General features: G+C 37.9%; 4 protein-coding genes across 5 annotated transcripts in view; 3 read left to right on the forward strand and 1 right to left on the reverse strand.

Annotated features, from left to right (window-relative positions):
* LOC145487638 (uncharacterized) overlaps window positions 1–15,319 on the reverse strand; it is a 152,607-nt gene that overhangs the window by 63,622 nt on the left and 73,666 nt on the right. For both annotated transcript variants that reach the window (XM_081466455.1, XM_081466454.1), the window contains 2 exons: window positions 15,053–15,175; window positions 14,746–14,868 (listed from right to left, as the gene is read on the reverse strand). In XM_081466455.1, coding sequence (XP_081322581.1) covers window positions 14,746–14,868; window positions 15,053–15,175 — 246 coding nt within the window. The remainder of the gene's footprint in view (window positions 1–14,745; window positions 14,869–15,052; window positions 15,176–15,319) is intronic.
* The window catches only part of LOC145487654 (neuromedin-U receptor 2-like), a 128,326-nt gene continuing 114,974 nt past the window's right edge, over window positions 1,968–15,319 (forward strand). Inside the window, exon 1 of the mRNA XM_081466470.1 lies at window positions 1,968–6,272. Within this exon, the coding sequence (XP_081322596.1) occupies window positions 2,923–3,960 (1,038 nt within the window). The 5' untranslated portion in view covers window positions 1,968–2,922 and the 3' untranslated portion in view covers window positions 3,961–6,272. The remainder of the gene's footprint in view (window positions 6,273–15,319) is intronic.
* On the forward strand, window positions 7,179–9,762 carry LOC145487655 (neuromedin-U receptor 2-like). The gene has a single exon (XM_081466471.1). It carries the CDS (start codon window positions 8,716–8,718, stop codon window positions 9,751–9,753), a length of 1,038 nt encoding a protein of 345 aa, XP_081322597.1. The 5' UTR covers window positions 7,179–8,715; the 3' UTR covers window positions 9,754–9,762.
* On the forward strand, window positions 13,390–14,737 carry LOC145487650 (QRFP-like peptide receptor). Its single transcript, XM_081466467.1, has one exon. The coding sequence runs from the start codon at window positions 13,407–13,409 to the stop codon at window positions 14,454–14,456; it is 1,050 nt and encodes a 349-aa protein (XP_081322593.1). The 5' UTR covers window positions 13,390–13,406; the 3' UTR covers window positions 14,457–14,737.

The following is a 15,319-nucleotide window of genomic DNA, read 5'->3' on the forward strand; positions in this document are numbered from 1 at the left end:
GCAAGTGGCAACGCGACCTTCCACAGTTCACTCTCTCTTGGAGCACAATTTTTAAGCGGATAAAGTCAATCAGTAAGCGAAATAAATTAAAAGATTTTTTTTACAAACTCGCTGATCGCATTGTCACCACAAAGAAAGAATTACATTTATACGGAATTGAAGACAACAAGAGTTGTCATTACTGCGGGGATGATGACTCTTTACTTCACTCCTTCTTAGGTTGTCATGTTGCGGTCGACTTTCTCTGGAAAGTGCTATGCTGGTTTAATGAAAAGGAAAACTCTTCCATTACATTAAACGCAAAAGAAATACTCTTCGGAGCAGCTATTGATAACGACACTAAACTGAAAAAACTAAATTTCTGTCTCGTCTATGCCAAATTCTACTTTCATTTCCAGAAAATCAACCAACGTGCATGTAATTGGGATGTTTTTGTCCGGAAACTAAATTTCATGTTGAAAATAGAAGATTTCGTTTAGTTCAATTTGTCCTCTATTTCTCGCAATCAAACAAAAAAAAAAAAAAAAAAAAAAAAAAAAAACCTCGCAAACTTTTTATCTTCGCAATTACGTAAATTGAATATGATATATCCTGTAGAAATCAGTTGTAATTATATAGTATTATTATTAGTACAGTAGTTACCCGAAAGTGCTTTATCTAGCGTTATGTTAATGTTGAAAAAAAAAAAACGTATTGTAGGTAAGTTTATCGTAAGTATTGTATTTAAGTAGTTTATTGTAATTAACATGTTATAGGTATATTTATTGTAATAAAAATGTTGGAAAATAAACAAAGAAAAAAAAAATCGAGGACGGTAAAATTAACCGACAAATAAATCATTGAATTTCCTTTTAGTCGTAGCCGCCTTTTTACGTTTGTTGCACTTGTTTGACAATTTATCTTGTGTCTATCTGTCGCACCTCTTTAACAAAGCTGTAGAAAAGTTGCGACCCACAGGCGACTGTTTTCACTAGCTCATAAGCATTTGTTTAAGCGACATGAGCATGCAGACTCAGTAAGATGCTGTCAATTAGCGCCTTTTTTGGCGCCCTACTACGTTTGCACGTGTTGCATAGGCCCCGTCCACGCTACGCCAGACAAATTTGAAAACGCAGCTTTATTTCTACAGTTGGGCCTACCGTCCACGCTAATCCGTCACGAAAACGGAGCTTTTCGAAAACGCTCTTCAAACCGGGGGAATTTGAAAAGCCGGTTTTGCGTTTTAGTGTGGAAGGAGAACATTTTGAAAACGGAGCTTTTTGAAAACAATGACGTCACGATAATCATGTGACTTCCCTACCCGAGCTTTCCTCAAACATAAATTCAAAATGACCGGTTATGGTTGACTAGTCAAATTTCTCCGGCGTAGTATTAACGGGAAACATTTGTGCTTTCAGGGTACCGAAAAACGCCGTTTCAAATATTTTTCCGGCGTAGTGTGCACGGTGTCTTAGGCTTATGTTTATGCCAAAGTAAAAGCCAATCTTCAGGGTTAGCTGGCCAATTATGTCGACTTCCTAAAGAGCTATATACACTTTACGGTATGAGTAAACATGATAGATGGTCCTCTTATTAATACCACCATGCTAAACTCGACTGATGTCAGATGCATGCCTTTCATCAAAGAAGATCCCGTGTCTACAAAAGCCATCAAAGCAATAAGTTACATCGTAATGATGTTGCTCTCACTTCTTAGAAACGCGGCAGTCATCGCCATTATTGCGAAAAACAAAATCACAAAAATTACATTAATTACAGCCATATCGGTTAAAGGGAGCAGTGACATGGAACTAAAAAGCTTTTTGAGATTGATTGCTGATAATAAAGGAAGGAAACATTTTCTCAACCAGAATACGAAAATAGTAATTTCCAACAGCGGCTGCGGTCACAAGAGAGATTTCTGCCTAAAGGAAAGACGTAATATAGAATATTCACTTTTGTTTCCATGCTATTGAAAATTCCAAAGGAAAAAAATGGAGACTTGCATGGTTACTTAAAAGATACACAGTTACATTAATCATAACGATTGAAGAGATTACTACATGTATTAGGACTACATGCTGTCCAATTTGGAAATAATTGGAGGAGAAAAATTCCTCGGACTGCCAAATTGGACGAGGTCGTTGGCCGAGTCCAATTTGGCAGTCCCAGGAATTTTTTTGAATCATTTATTTTCAAATTGGACAAGCATGTAGTCCTATTACCTATTAATTATATAGGATCCAAAAACAGATGAACAAGGCAAATATTTTATCCTCTATAGTACAGTATTTCTCACTTCGCTTCCCTCAGCACGTCACAGGTCAAACACTTTAACCCAGGTTTTTTGCTTCTTTGAGTGTTCTCGTTCTGATTATTCTCCCTCATCTCGAGTAAATCAGTAGCATCTATCTAGCTGAAGATTCCATTTGAAAGTTTAGACGTCAAAAAAGTGGAAAGAAAAGTCGGCAAATTCCGCCATTATCAAAACATAAGAAAACTTAGCGAAGACGTTTGATGGCAGTGAGAACAGCTGCAACCTGATTGGCCAATACTCGGTTCTTTTATTTATCTTGACATTTCATTGGCTGATGGAAAGTATCCAGATTTTTCTCAAATTGGACAGTTTGTTCAAAGCTAAATAAACGTTCGAGCAAAAACTATCCAATTTATTTTAAATTTGGACAGTTTGCAAAAATTAATTAGAAAAAAAAAAGGTCTGTTGGCAACACTGGATTTCGATGGAGCTATATAATTAGGAAGGAAAGTGTTGCATCCAACAGGAACTCTGTCAATATCAAACATTTCTACACACGTGGATTGGTAAATTATTCTAACAAGCACTTCGATTCCTGCGTTAGTTGTGTGTGTCTTCAAGTGATACGCGCTTGGCTAACCGACAAAACCGTTGCGTGCGTAATTTTCGATATCTGGGTAAAGAAGATGAATGGGTTCTTAGAAAATCTACCACTGTCTAATGAAAGTGAAGCCGAATGTAATCCTTTCACCACGAAAGATCCCATCTCTACAAAGGCTATCAAGGCAGCATGTTATATTGTGATCATGTTGCTTTCACTTCTTGGAAACGCGGCGGTTATCGCTGTTGTTGCGAAAAACAGGCACATGCGAACCACAATAAACTACTTAATCGCAAACATGGCCGTGTCAGATCTACTGCTTTCTACATTTGCAGTACCGCGAGAAATTGCTGAAGTCTTTATCGGTCACCGCAGATGGTTGATCGATGGTCTGGCTGGTGCAGTCCTTTGCAAAGTTTTTTACTCCCTCCAAGACATTTCCACTGCAGTCTCGATACAAAGCATCGTTGTTATCACATTGGATAGGTACACTGGAGTTGTTTCGCCCTTTCGTCGTCCTATCATAACTCCGAAACGACGCAAAGTTGTTATTGCACTGATATGGTTGATATCCATGGCTCTACACGGTATTTATTTTTACACGGTACGCCATGAACAAGTAAAAGGAATCAGTTTTTGCTTCTTCGATAATCCACGAGCAGTGAAGATCAACTTTATTATGACATCAGTTGTTTTGATCGCCATCCCTTTAATAATAATAACCGTTTTGTACTCACTCATATTTAGAGCTCTGAAAAAACAGAAACCCTTTGGAAAAGGATGTGCATCTTCACTCATGAAAAGCCGGCAGAGAGAGAACGCTAAAATCACGTGGAAAATTCTAGCAATTCTAGTTTTATTCGTTATTTGCATATTACCAATAGACATCTTAGGTTTTCTATTTTTCTTCGCGTGGTACAAGGGAATTCCTTGTGGTATGGACCATTTGAGCTTCGCAGCTAAGTTCATATTTTACTCAAACGCATCACTGAACCCGTGCATTTATTTCCTTCTAAATGAGAGATATCGCCAGGGTCTGCGAAATATTCTCAAAGGCAAAGTATATTTTCCTCGCGCGGAGGCGATAAAAGACATCGAAATGAATACATTAAAACATAGGTAGTTTTCGCAGCATGGCTAGCACTAACTAGTGTTTTGACTGTTTTTAATAGGTTCCATCGCTCGATTTTGACAAATATATCCTTTATTTTTCTTTGGAATATTTTTGCTCATAAGTTTCGGATAAAAAATGTTGCAAGAAGATTGTTTCGACTGAGAGTTGCGAGATAAGATTCTATGCGCGCTCTGTTTTCACTGAAATTAATAACATTGTGGGCGTCAGTAAAATTAATTTCACGTAAATTTCCATAGCGATAGACGGCTTTGTTTGTGAAGAGACCCATTTTCAGAATGCGACTATCACGTCTGAGATGGCGCAAAAACATTAATATTTTCATTAAATGGTTGACGTAAACTAGTGCTGTAATTGCTAATTAAAATATACAAAACGTTTGCGATGTTTTCGTCTTCGCTTCTACTTGGCCTTTTCCCAAATTAAACAAGAAAAGCTTAGGTCCACAACTTTGTGTGTTCCAGTGCATAGGACAGTGTTTGCAAGTCTTGTGCTGTTTTATAGTCTTTTTCAAATGTTTTTTCCAGAAGAGGATACTATAGTTTCTTTGAATTTTTGAAGTGTATGAAAGTCACATACTTAAGGCACTTTCTATAAGTTGAACCTAATAGCTAGCCTGTTTCTCTTAAACATTGTTGTATTTGCATGACAATACAGTTCGACATTAAGAGCCGAGGTAATCTCTGCCACAAGCTGTCAGACATCTTTATGTTTGTCGTGCTTTTGTACAAATAATTTGAAAATGGAGAAGAGGGACATATATTAATCATTATTTTTCGGAAATGTGAGTTTGCCAGATTTTCCCTGAAACGTAATCGTCTTACATTTTGTTAACAGGCAATGTGAACTAAGACAAATATGTGGTCCTTTCAGCTCATTTTGCTTGCTGCATTTTTTTTTTTAGCTTTGTGAGTTGATGCAAATGAATCTTCTATAAAAGACGCTGAATAATAATAATAAAAACGCTTACAGGAGTAAAGGAAGCGAATCCGTGTATTTTTTTGTTGTTGAAAACTTGCACGTTACAAACTTACGTCTGTAATCGAATTTCTGTTACCAGTCGAAACCACATCCCATAAGGTATCTTCCAGAATCCGTGATATCAGTTAATGTCGCACTCCTATCTAACGACGAAGCAATTTAGTCTTCTGTGGCGAAGAAACTGACTGGGAGGTGAGAGAGTAATCTTAGAGATGTTTATTTTTTACCGACATGTTTTGGCATCAGCTGTTTGCTAGCAGGTACCAGTGGCGGATCCAGACATTGAGCTAAGAGGGGGACCCGGTTTTGTTTTACTTGCCCTGTCGGCTTTTCTTCTTTGGGTCATTTCTTCTTCTTTTACCCAAAATAAGAGGCCGGATCAGTTCAGACGCGACAATGATTTGTCAAAATAGAAGCTTTTTCATCCAACACAGCAAGAGTTTTCCTTTTCTGCACTTGAGGTGGTCACTGTTTCAATGATGATCGTACCTTTTCATTCAAATTTCTAAAATTTGCTTAACAACACTACTGATGAACAAAAAAGCGACAAAGATATAGGCGAAAGACATTGAAAATGCTAATTTTTTATCGGATTCCCTGATCTAAGGACACATACATTTAAAAGAGAATATTACATCGAAAATTCTTTTAATTTAAATTTGCTACAAAGATCGTTGAAAGATGACACATTATTTAGGCTTATCTGTTCCTATCAGTATTACACAGAACACTCTTTTGGCCGTTTAAAATCTTGATTAAAGAAGCTCTGCATTTTAAAATTACTTAAATCGTTTACTAAACCAATTTGAAATTACGAAGTTTAAAGTCCGTACCCGAAATTACCCAGCCATCATGATGGACCATATTATTAAGCAAATACAAAAAAAGTTATTTGTGAAACTAAATAATCGAGGACGGTAAAATTAACCGACAAATAAATTATTGAATTTCCTTTTAGTCGTAACTTATATCAATTTACCGCCTTTTTACGTTTGTTGGACTTGTTTGACAATTTATCTTGTATCTATCTGTCGCACCTCTTTGACAAAGCTGTAGACAAGTTGCGGCCCACGGGCGACTGTTTTCACTAGCTCATAAGCATTTGTTTAAGCGACATATGCATGCAGACTCAGTAAGATGTTGATAATAAGCGCCCTTTTTGGCGCCCTACTACGTTTGCATGTGTTGCTTAGGCCCCGTCCGCCGGAGAAATTTGAAAACGTAGCTTTATTTCTCCGGTTAGGCCTACCGTCCACACTAATCCGTCACGAAAACGGAGCTTTTCGAAAACGCTCTTCAAACCGGGGGAATTTGAAAAGCCGGTTTTGCGTTTTAGTGTGGAAGGAGAACATTTTGAAAACGGAGCTTTTTGAAAACAATGACGTCACGATAATCATGTGACTTCCCGCCCGAGGTTTCCCTCAAACATAAATTCAAAATGACCGGTTATGGTTGACTAGTCAAATTTCTCCGGCGTAGTATCGACGGGAAACATTTGTGCATTCAGGGTGCCGAAAAACGCCGTTTTCAAATTTTTCCGGCGTCTTAAGCTTATGTTTATGCCCAAGTAAAAACCAACCTTCAGGGTTAGCTGGCCAATTATGTCGACTTCCTAAATAATTATATACACTACACGGTATGAGTAAACATGATGGATGGTACTCTTATTAATACCACCATGCTAAACTCGACTGATGTCAGATGCATGCCTTTCATCAAAGAAGATCCCGTGTCTACAAAAGCCATCAAAGCAATAAGTTACATCGTAATGATGTTGTTCTCACTTCTTGGAAACGCGGCAGTCATCGCCATTATTGCGAAAAACAAAATCACAAAAATTACATTAATTACAGCCATATCGGTTAAAGGGAGCAGTGACATGGAACTAAAAAGCTTTTTGAGATTGATTGCTGATAATAAAGGAAGGAAACATTTTCTCAACCAGAATACGAAAATAGTAATTTCCAACAGCGGCTGCGGTCACAAGAGAGATTTCTGCCTAAAGGAAAGACGTAATATAGAATATTCACTTTTGTTTCCATGCTATTGAAAATTCCAAAGGAAAAAAATGGAGACTTGCATGGTTACTTAAAGGATACACAGTTACATTAATCGTAGCGATTTACGTGATTAGTACATGTAATAGGACTACCCGCTGTCCAATTTGGAAATAATTGGACGAAAAAAATTCCTCGGACTGCCAAACTGGACGAGGTCGTAGGCCGAGTCCAATTTGGTAGTCCGAGGAATTTTTTGAATTCAATTATTTCCAAATTGGACAAGCATGTAGTCCTATTACCTATTAATTATATAGGATCCAAAAACAGATGAACAAGGCAAATATTTTATCCTCCAAAGAAACAGTATTTCTCATTTCGCTTCGCTCAGTTCGTCACAGGTCAAACACTTTAACCCAGGTTTTTTGCTTCTTTGAGTGTTCTCGTTCTGATTATTTGTTTCGAAGCTTTATTCACTCAGCTAACGGTAGAAGACTAAACTAACGATTCAAAATACATAATTTATATGTACGGCAGAAAGTCCACTGACAATTACAGTTACAGAAATTTACATATCGTAACATTATTCTCCCTCATCTCGAGTAAATCAGTAGCATCTATCTCTGGAAACCTAGCTGAAGACTCCATTTGAAAGTTTAGACGTCAAAAAGGTGGAGAGTAAAGGCGGGAAATTCCGCCATTATCAAAACATAAGAAAACTTAGCGAAGACGTTTGATGGCAGTGAGAACAGCTGCAACCTGATTGGCCAACACTCGGTTCTTTTATTTATCTTGGCATTTCATTGGTTGATGGAAAGTATACAGATTTTTCTCAAATTGGACAGTTTGTTCAAAGCTAAACTCAACGTTCGAGCAAAAACTATCCAATTTATTTTAAATTTGGACAGTTTGCAAAAATTAATAAAAAAAAATAGGTCTGTTGGCAACACTGGATTTCGATGGAGCTATATAATTAGGAAGGAAAGTGTTGCATCCAACAGGAAGTCTGTCAGTAGCTGGTTTTCACATGACGTCACCAAAATTCGAACTACAAAACCATTGATCTTCCTGAGATTTTACTTAAATGATGTATAAGAACAGCTGAAAACTAATATTCATACAAATTTTCGCTCCGAATGGGCTCTTGGTTTTGTGATACACTACGCTTGAATTTCTAAGCTTTTGCGTGACGCGGCATTTACATGACGGCCTAGAGAGCTGTCATGATGGTTAAAAAAGTGACTTATTTCGGGGAACTTGGGTATCTGAACAGTTCACGTCTTAGAAAAAGTATTATTTTAATGTTTTACAGTTCCTTGAGGGATAAATTCACGCTTTTGTAGCAAAACTCAGTGACAGATGTTTCTGTCGGTTTCCGGCCGCCATGTTGGTGCCCATCCGTATGGGCACCAGCATGCCGTCTCCATTCAAATCTCTATAAATTTGGGTAAAAAATTTATCCACATATCTCACATAAGAAAAATTGCTGTGACCAGAATTTTGGCGAGAGTCTTTGCATATTTACCTTCTTTCATTTCCCAGATTCTGGATTTTATCTATTGACCGGTTTTGATTTTTATTTTGATCTATTTTGAATTGCGTGACACTGAAAACCAGCGACATCAAACATTTCTACACACGTGGATTGGTAAATTATTCTAACAAGCACTTCGATTCCAGCACTAGTTGTGTGTGTCTTCAAGTGCTACGCGCTTGGCTAACCGACAATACCCTTGCGTGCGTAATTTTCGATATCTGAGTAAAGAAGATGAATGGGTTGTTAGAAAATCTACCACTATCTAATGAAAGTGAAACCGAATGTAATCCTTTCACCACGAAAGATCCCATCTCTACAAAGGCTATCAAGGCAGCATGTTATACTGTGATCATGTTGCTTTCACTTATTGGAAACGCAGCGGTTATCGCCGTTGTTGCGAAAAACAGGCATATGCGAACCACAACAAACTACTTAATCGCAAACATGGCCGTGTCAGATCTACTGCTTTCTACATTTGCAGTACCGCGAGAAATGACGGAAATCTTTATCGGTCACCGCAGATGGTTGATCGATGGTCTGGCTGGTGCAGTCCTTTGCAAAGCTGTTTACTTCTTCCAAGACATCTCTACTGCCGTCTCGATACAAAGTATCGTTGTTATCACATTGGATAGGTACACTGGAGTTGTCTCGCCCTTTCGTCGTCCTATCATAACTCCGAAACGACGCAAAGTTGTTATTGCACTGATATGGTTGATATCCATGGCTCTACACGGTATTTATTTTTACACGGTACGCCATGAACAAGTAAAAGGAATCAGTTTTTGCTTCTTCGACAATCCACGAGCAGTGAAGATCAACTTTATTATGATATCAGTTGTTTTGATCGCCATCCCTTTGATAATAATAACCGTTTTGTACTCACTCATATTCAGGGCTCTGAAAAAACAGAAACCCTTTGGGAAAGGATGTTCATCTTCACTCGTGAAAAGCCGGCAGAAAGAGAACGCTAAAATCACGTGGAAAATTCTAGCAATTATACTTTTATTCGTTATTTGCATATTACCATTAGATATCATAGGTTTTCTATTTTTCTTCGCGTGGTACAAGGGAATTCCTTGTGGTATGGACCATTTGAGCTTCGCAGCTAAGTTCATATTTTACTCAAACGCATCACTGAACCCGTGCATTTATTTCCTTCTAAATGAGAGATATCGCCAGGGTCTGCGAAATATTCTCAAAGGCAAAGTATATTTTCCTCGCGCGGAGGCGATAAAAGACATCGAAATGAATACATTAAAACATATGTAGTTTTCGTAGTATAGCTAGTACTAACTAGGGTTTTGACTGTTTTTAGTAGGTTCTATCGCTCGGTTTTGACAAATTTATCTTTTATTTTTCTTTGGAATAATTTTTTAATAATTTTTTTTTGCCCATAAGTTTCGGATAAAAAATGTTGCAAGAAGATTGTTTCGACTGAGAGTTGCAAGATAAGATTCTATGCTCGCTCTGTTTTCACTGAAATTAATAACATTATAGAGATCAGTAAATTAATTTCAACGTAAATTTCCATCTCGATAAAGGGCTTTGCTTGTGAAGAGACCCATTTTCAGAATGCGACTACCACGTCTGAGCTGGCGCAAAAACATTAATATTTTCATTAAATGGTTGACGAAAACTAGTGCTGTAATTTCTAATTAAAATATACAAAACGTTTGTGATGTTTTCGTCTTCGCTTCTACTTGGCCTTTTCCCAAATTAAACTAGAAAAGCTAAGGTCCACAACTTTGTGTGTTCCAGTGCATAGGACAGTGTTTGCAAGTCTTGTGCTGTTTTATAGTCTTTTTCAAAAATTTTTCCAGAAGAGGATACGATAGTTTCTTTGAATTTTCAGTGAAGTGTATGAAAGTCACGTACTTAAGGCACTTTCTATAAGTTGAATCTAATAGCTAGCCTGTTTCTCTTAAACTTTGTTATATTTGCATGACAATACAGTTCGACATTAAGAGCCGAGGTAATCTCTGCCACAGGCTGTCAGACATCTTTATGTTTGTCGTGCTTTTATACAAATAATTTGAAAATGGAGAAGAGGGACATATATTAATCATTATTTTTCGGAAATTTGCGTTTGCCAGATTTTCCCTAAAACGTAATCGTCTGACATTTTGTTTACAGGCAACCTGAACTAAGACAATATTGTGGTCCTTTCAGCTCATTTTGCTTGCTGCATTTTTTTTTTTAGCTTTGTGAGTTGATGTAAATGAATCTTCTATAAAAAACGCTGAATAATAATAACAAAAACAAAAACGCTCACAGGAGTAAAGGAGGCGAATCCGTGTATTTTTTTGTTGTTGAAAACTTGCACGTTACAAACTTACATCTGTAATCGAATTTCAAAGTTTCACAAAGTTTCCATATAACATATAACGCGCGCTCTGATTGGCTGAAACAGCGTGCTTTATCAGAGAACAGAGCACGGGTTGATGACGGTAAGTTGGCTTCCAAATTTTTTCTTCGGAATTTTGACAAATTTGACCCAAATTAAACATCCCCTGTGACTTAGACAAACGCAGTGAAAGCGAGCTATTTTTCTGCAGTAAATATAGCTCACAGAGACCATTGTTAGCAACAATAGTGTTAAAAGTGTACTAAAATAACAAGTTTTGCTAGATTCCCGCCGACAAAACATGTACAGCTCTAGCGAAATAAACAAATTCTCAACCTAGACAGTGCTTCGATAAAGACATAATTGTTACGAAGGCAGAAATTATACTAAGAAGTAAAACAACGACAGAAAACAACAATTGAACTGTTTCTGTTTATGATGAGAAGCTTTATTTTTGTAAATTTACAGTTAAAAATGCTCATTTGCTCAAACAACACTTACATGCAGTGTAGAAACGCTCGTGCTCCGGTCATCTCAGCGAAGTAAACCGACGAGTGGTCAGTGAAAAACTTGCTCTGATATTCTCTTCTGTACTCGGAGTAGAACTAGTGGGAGCCGTTAAGTCTTTCTAACTTTTACGCTAGTTCGGGCAATCTTGCTACATGCGGCTACAAGCCGTAACTAACTGTAGCCCTTTCAAATTCAACTCGGCATTTCGCATTTCATCCACAAGCTTTGAGCTCCGCGTTTCGTAATTTCCACGGGAAAAGTGCTCGTTTTCATGGGCCACTATACGGCCGGATTCCTCTGGACTGTTAACCTTTACCTACGTTTAGATCCGTATTTAAACATTTACTTAAAAGCGAACTTTGAAGGCATCGTTCCTCTCTCGAAAGTCGCTCAAACTACTCGAAACTGAAAGCTTAGCTGAAGTCCAGTTTGTGATTGACAGCTGTCGCTTCGTTAGCCAATCAAATTATTTGAACAATTCTAACAACGATTGTGATTGGCTTATTTTAGCGTGCTTTATCAGGGAACAGTGCATGGCTGACGCCACTTTTGCGCGTTTGGAAAATAAAGTTTGGTTTGAAAATTCAGCCGTATGCGTGGGGAAATTATCTGATTCTTTATCATAAAACAATTAAAGAAGCCTCGACTGTGCTCTGTTCTGTTGTAAAGCACTTAGGAAGCGGTAGAGCACTCCAGAAGTAGGGAAAAACACTCGTCTACGTCTCGTGTTTTCCCCTACACTTCTTTCGTGCTCTACCGCTTCCTGCGTGCTTTACAACAGAACAGAGCACAGTCGAGGCTTCTTTATTTGTTAAATCGTAAGGCTATAATTGCTTCTTTTGGTTTTTCTCTTTCTAGTAGCGACTCAGCTGGACACTGAACTTAATGCATGCTCTTTGGAAGTGTCGTTCAAATGCCAAATATCGCTGTTAAGTGGCCGGATCAGTTCAGACGCGACAATGATTAGTCAAAATAGAAGCTTTTTCATCCAACACAGCAACAGTTTTCCTTTTCTACACCTCAGGTGGTCACTGTTTCAGTGATTGTACCCTTTTATTCGAATTTCTAAAATTTGCTTAACAACACTGATGAACAAAAAAGCGGCAAAGATATAGGCGGAAGGCATTGAAAATGCTAATTTTCTTCAGATTCCTTAATGTAAGGACACATACATTTAAAAGAGAATATTACATCGAAAATTCTTTTAATTCAAATTTGCTACAAAGATCGTTTAAAGATGACACATTACCTAGGCTTATCTGTTCCTATCAGTATTACACGGAACACTCTTTCCGCCGTTTAAAAAATTGCTTAAAGGTGCTCTGCATTTTAAAATTACTTAAATCGTTTACTAAACCAATTTGAAATTACGAAGTTTTAAGCCCGTACCCGAAATTGCCCGGCCATCATGATTGACTATGTTATTAAGCAAATACAAAAAAGTTATTTGTGAAACTAAATAATCGAGGACGATAAAATTAACTGACAAATAAATTATTGAATTTCCTTTTAGTCGTAACTTATATCAATTTACCGCCTTTTTATGTTTGTTGGACTTGTTGACAATTTATCTTGTATCTATGTCTGTCGCACCTCTTTGACAAAGCTCTAAACAAGTTGCGGCCTACGGGCGACTGTTTTCATTAGCTCATAAGCATTTGTTTAAGTGACATGAGCATGCAGAGTCAGTAAGAGGTTGTCAATTAGCGCCTTTTTTGGCGCCCTACTACGTTTGCACGTGTTGCTTAGGCCCCGTCCACGCTACGCCAGACAAATTTGAAAACGCAGCTTTATTTCTGCGGTTAGGCCTACCGTCCACACTAATCCGTCACGAAAACGGAGCTTTTCGAAAACGCTTTTCCAACCGGGGGAAAACCGGCGTAGTGTCGACGGCAAACATTTGTGCATTCAGGGTGCCGAAAAACGCCGTTTTCAATTTTTTTCCGGTGTAGTGTGCACGGGGTCTTAGGCTTATGTTTATGCCCGAGTAAAAACCAACCCTCAGGGTTAGTTCGCCAATTATGTTGACTTCCTAAAGAGCTATATACACTTCACGGTATGAGTAAACATGATGGATGGTCCTCTTATTAATACCACCATGCTAAACTCGACTGATGTCAGATGCATGCCTTTCATCAAAGAAGATCCCGTGTCTACAAAAGTCATCAAAGCAACAAGTTACATCGTAATGATGTTGCTCTCACTTCTTGGAAACGCGGCAGTCATCGCCATTGTTGCGAAAAACAAGCACATGAGGACTACGACTAACTACTTAATCGCAAACATGGCTGTGTCCGATATGTTGCTTTCGGCATTTGCAGTGCCGCGAGAACTAACACAAATCTTTGTCGGTTACCAGGGATGGCTAATCGATGGTCTATCAGGTGCAACACTATGCAAGGTTGTCTACTTCGTCCAAGAGATCTCAACCGCTGTCTCGATACAAAGTATTGTTGTTATCACATTGGATAGGTACACTGGAGTTGTTCAACCCTTTCGAAAGCCTTTCATCACTCCAAAACGACTTAAATTTGTAATTGCACTGATATGGCTAATATCAATGGGTCTACACGGTATTTATTTTTACATAGCGCGTCTTCAAAGAGTGAATGGAATCAGCATTTGCTCCTTCAGCTTTGAGCCAGCATTTGACAACTTACAAGCACTGAGGATCCACTTCACAATTCTATCTGTTTTTTTGATCGCCATTCCTTTAGCAATCGTCACCGTTCTGTATTCACTCATATTCAGGGCTTTGAGAAGACAGGAACCCATTTGGAAAGGATGTTCGTCTTCACTCATGAAAAGCCGGCGTAAAGAAAACACCAAAATAACCAAGAAAATTCTAGCAATCATACTTCTGTTTGTTATTTGCATATTTCCTGTAGATATCATCGGTTTTTTATTTTTCTTTTTGTGGGATAAGGGAATTCCTTGTGGTATGGACCAATTGAGTTTCGCAGCTAAGTTCATATTTTACTCCAACGCATCACTTAACCCTTGCATTTATGTCCTTCTAAATGGCAGATATCGCCGGGCTCTGCGACATCTTTTAAAAGGCTGTAAACGCTTCCCTCGTGAGATGGATATGGAAATGCTTACAGTAAAATATAAGTAGTTTACATAAATCTAATTAAAATTCGAGGTCTTATTTGATCGAGTTGCATTTAGGTCATTAACTACTCGATATAAACAATGTGATTTTGAAAACAACTTAAGAATGAATTCAACTTTTTAATGGATGTTTGTTCTTTGAAAATTGTCGTCTTCATTTCAAGATCGTTTATTCATTTCTGGCAGAAAGCCGCTTGGCACACTTGAACACCAGATTAAGGTACAGAAAAAATAACGACACCGAGAAGATAATGACAAAGCCAGATTTTTCTCGTAAAAGTCAAAATAATTACCTTGACAATTTCCTGCCTCTCCAATGTACCCGGGGGCGCAATTGCACGAGTAAGATCCAATCGTGTTTACACACTCTTCATCAATTGCACAGGTGTCATTCGTCTGTTTACATTCATCTCGATCTGTTGAAAAGTGAAGCAAAAGTTATTTGGGTAAATGGGTAAATCCTATTTCGACTTTCGACCACTAATTAAGCCAAAGCAAGACTTCCACTTGGAAATAACAGGTGAACCAAAAAATACGTCTTTTATCCAAGATTTTATTCTCCGGCAATATGATGCATTCAACGGTTAATTGAAGATTTACCTACGCATGTCCTGCCATCACCATCAAAACCCCGGATGCAGCGACACACATAACTTCCAGCAGTGTTTGAACACAGTGCGTTCTCGTGACAAGAATTCTCTGCATTTTCACATTCATCGACGTCTGAAAAAATGAAAATACAAGTGAAATGAACGAAATCGCTGACCTTCATATCCCTTAGAGAGCATTCTGTTGTAAAATGTGGTTTTTGAACCCAGTTTTCAATTTGCTACTTCAGTAAGAATTAATTTTTGCTTGTAATAAAAC

This window comes from Orbicella franksi, chromosome 5 (genome assembly GCF_964199315.1).
Source record: "Orbicella franksi chromosome 5, jaOrbFran1.1, whole genome shotgun sequence".
NCBI lineage: Eukaryota > Metazoa > Cnidaria > Anthozoa > Scleractinia > Merulinidae > Orbicella > Orbicella franksi.

Coding starts and splice junctions, on each gene's coding strand:
- LOC145487655 (XM_081466471.1), top strand. CDS start 8,716: ATGAATGGGTTGTTAGAAAATCTACCACTATCTAATGAAAGTGAAACC.
- LOC145487650 (XM_081466467.1), top strand. CDS start 13,407: ATGATGGATGGTCCTCTTATTAATACCACCATGCTAAACTCGACTGAT.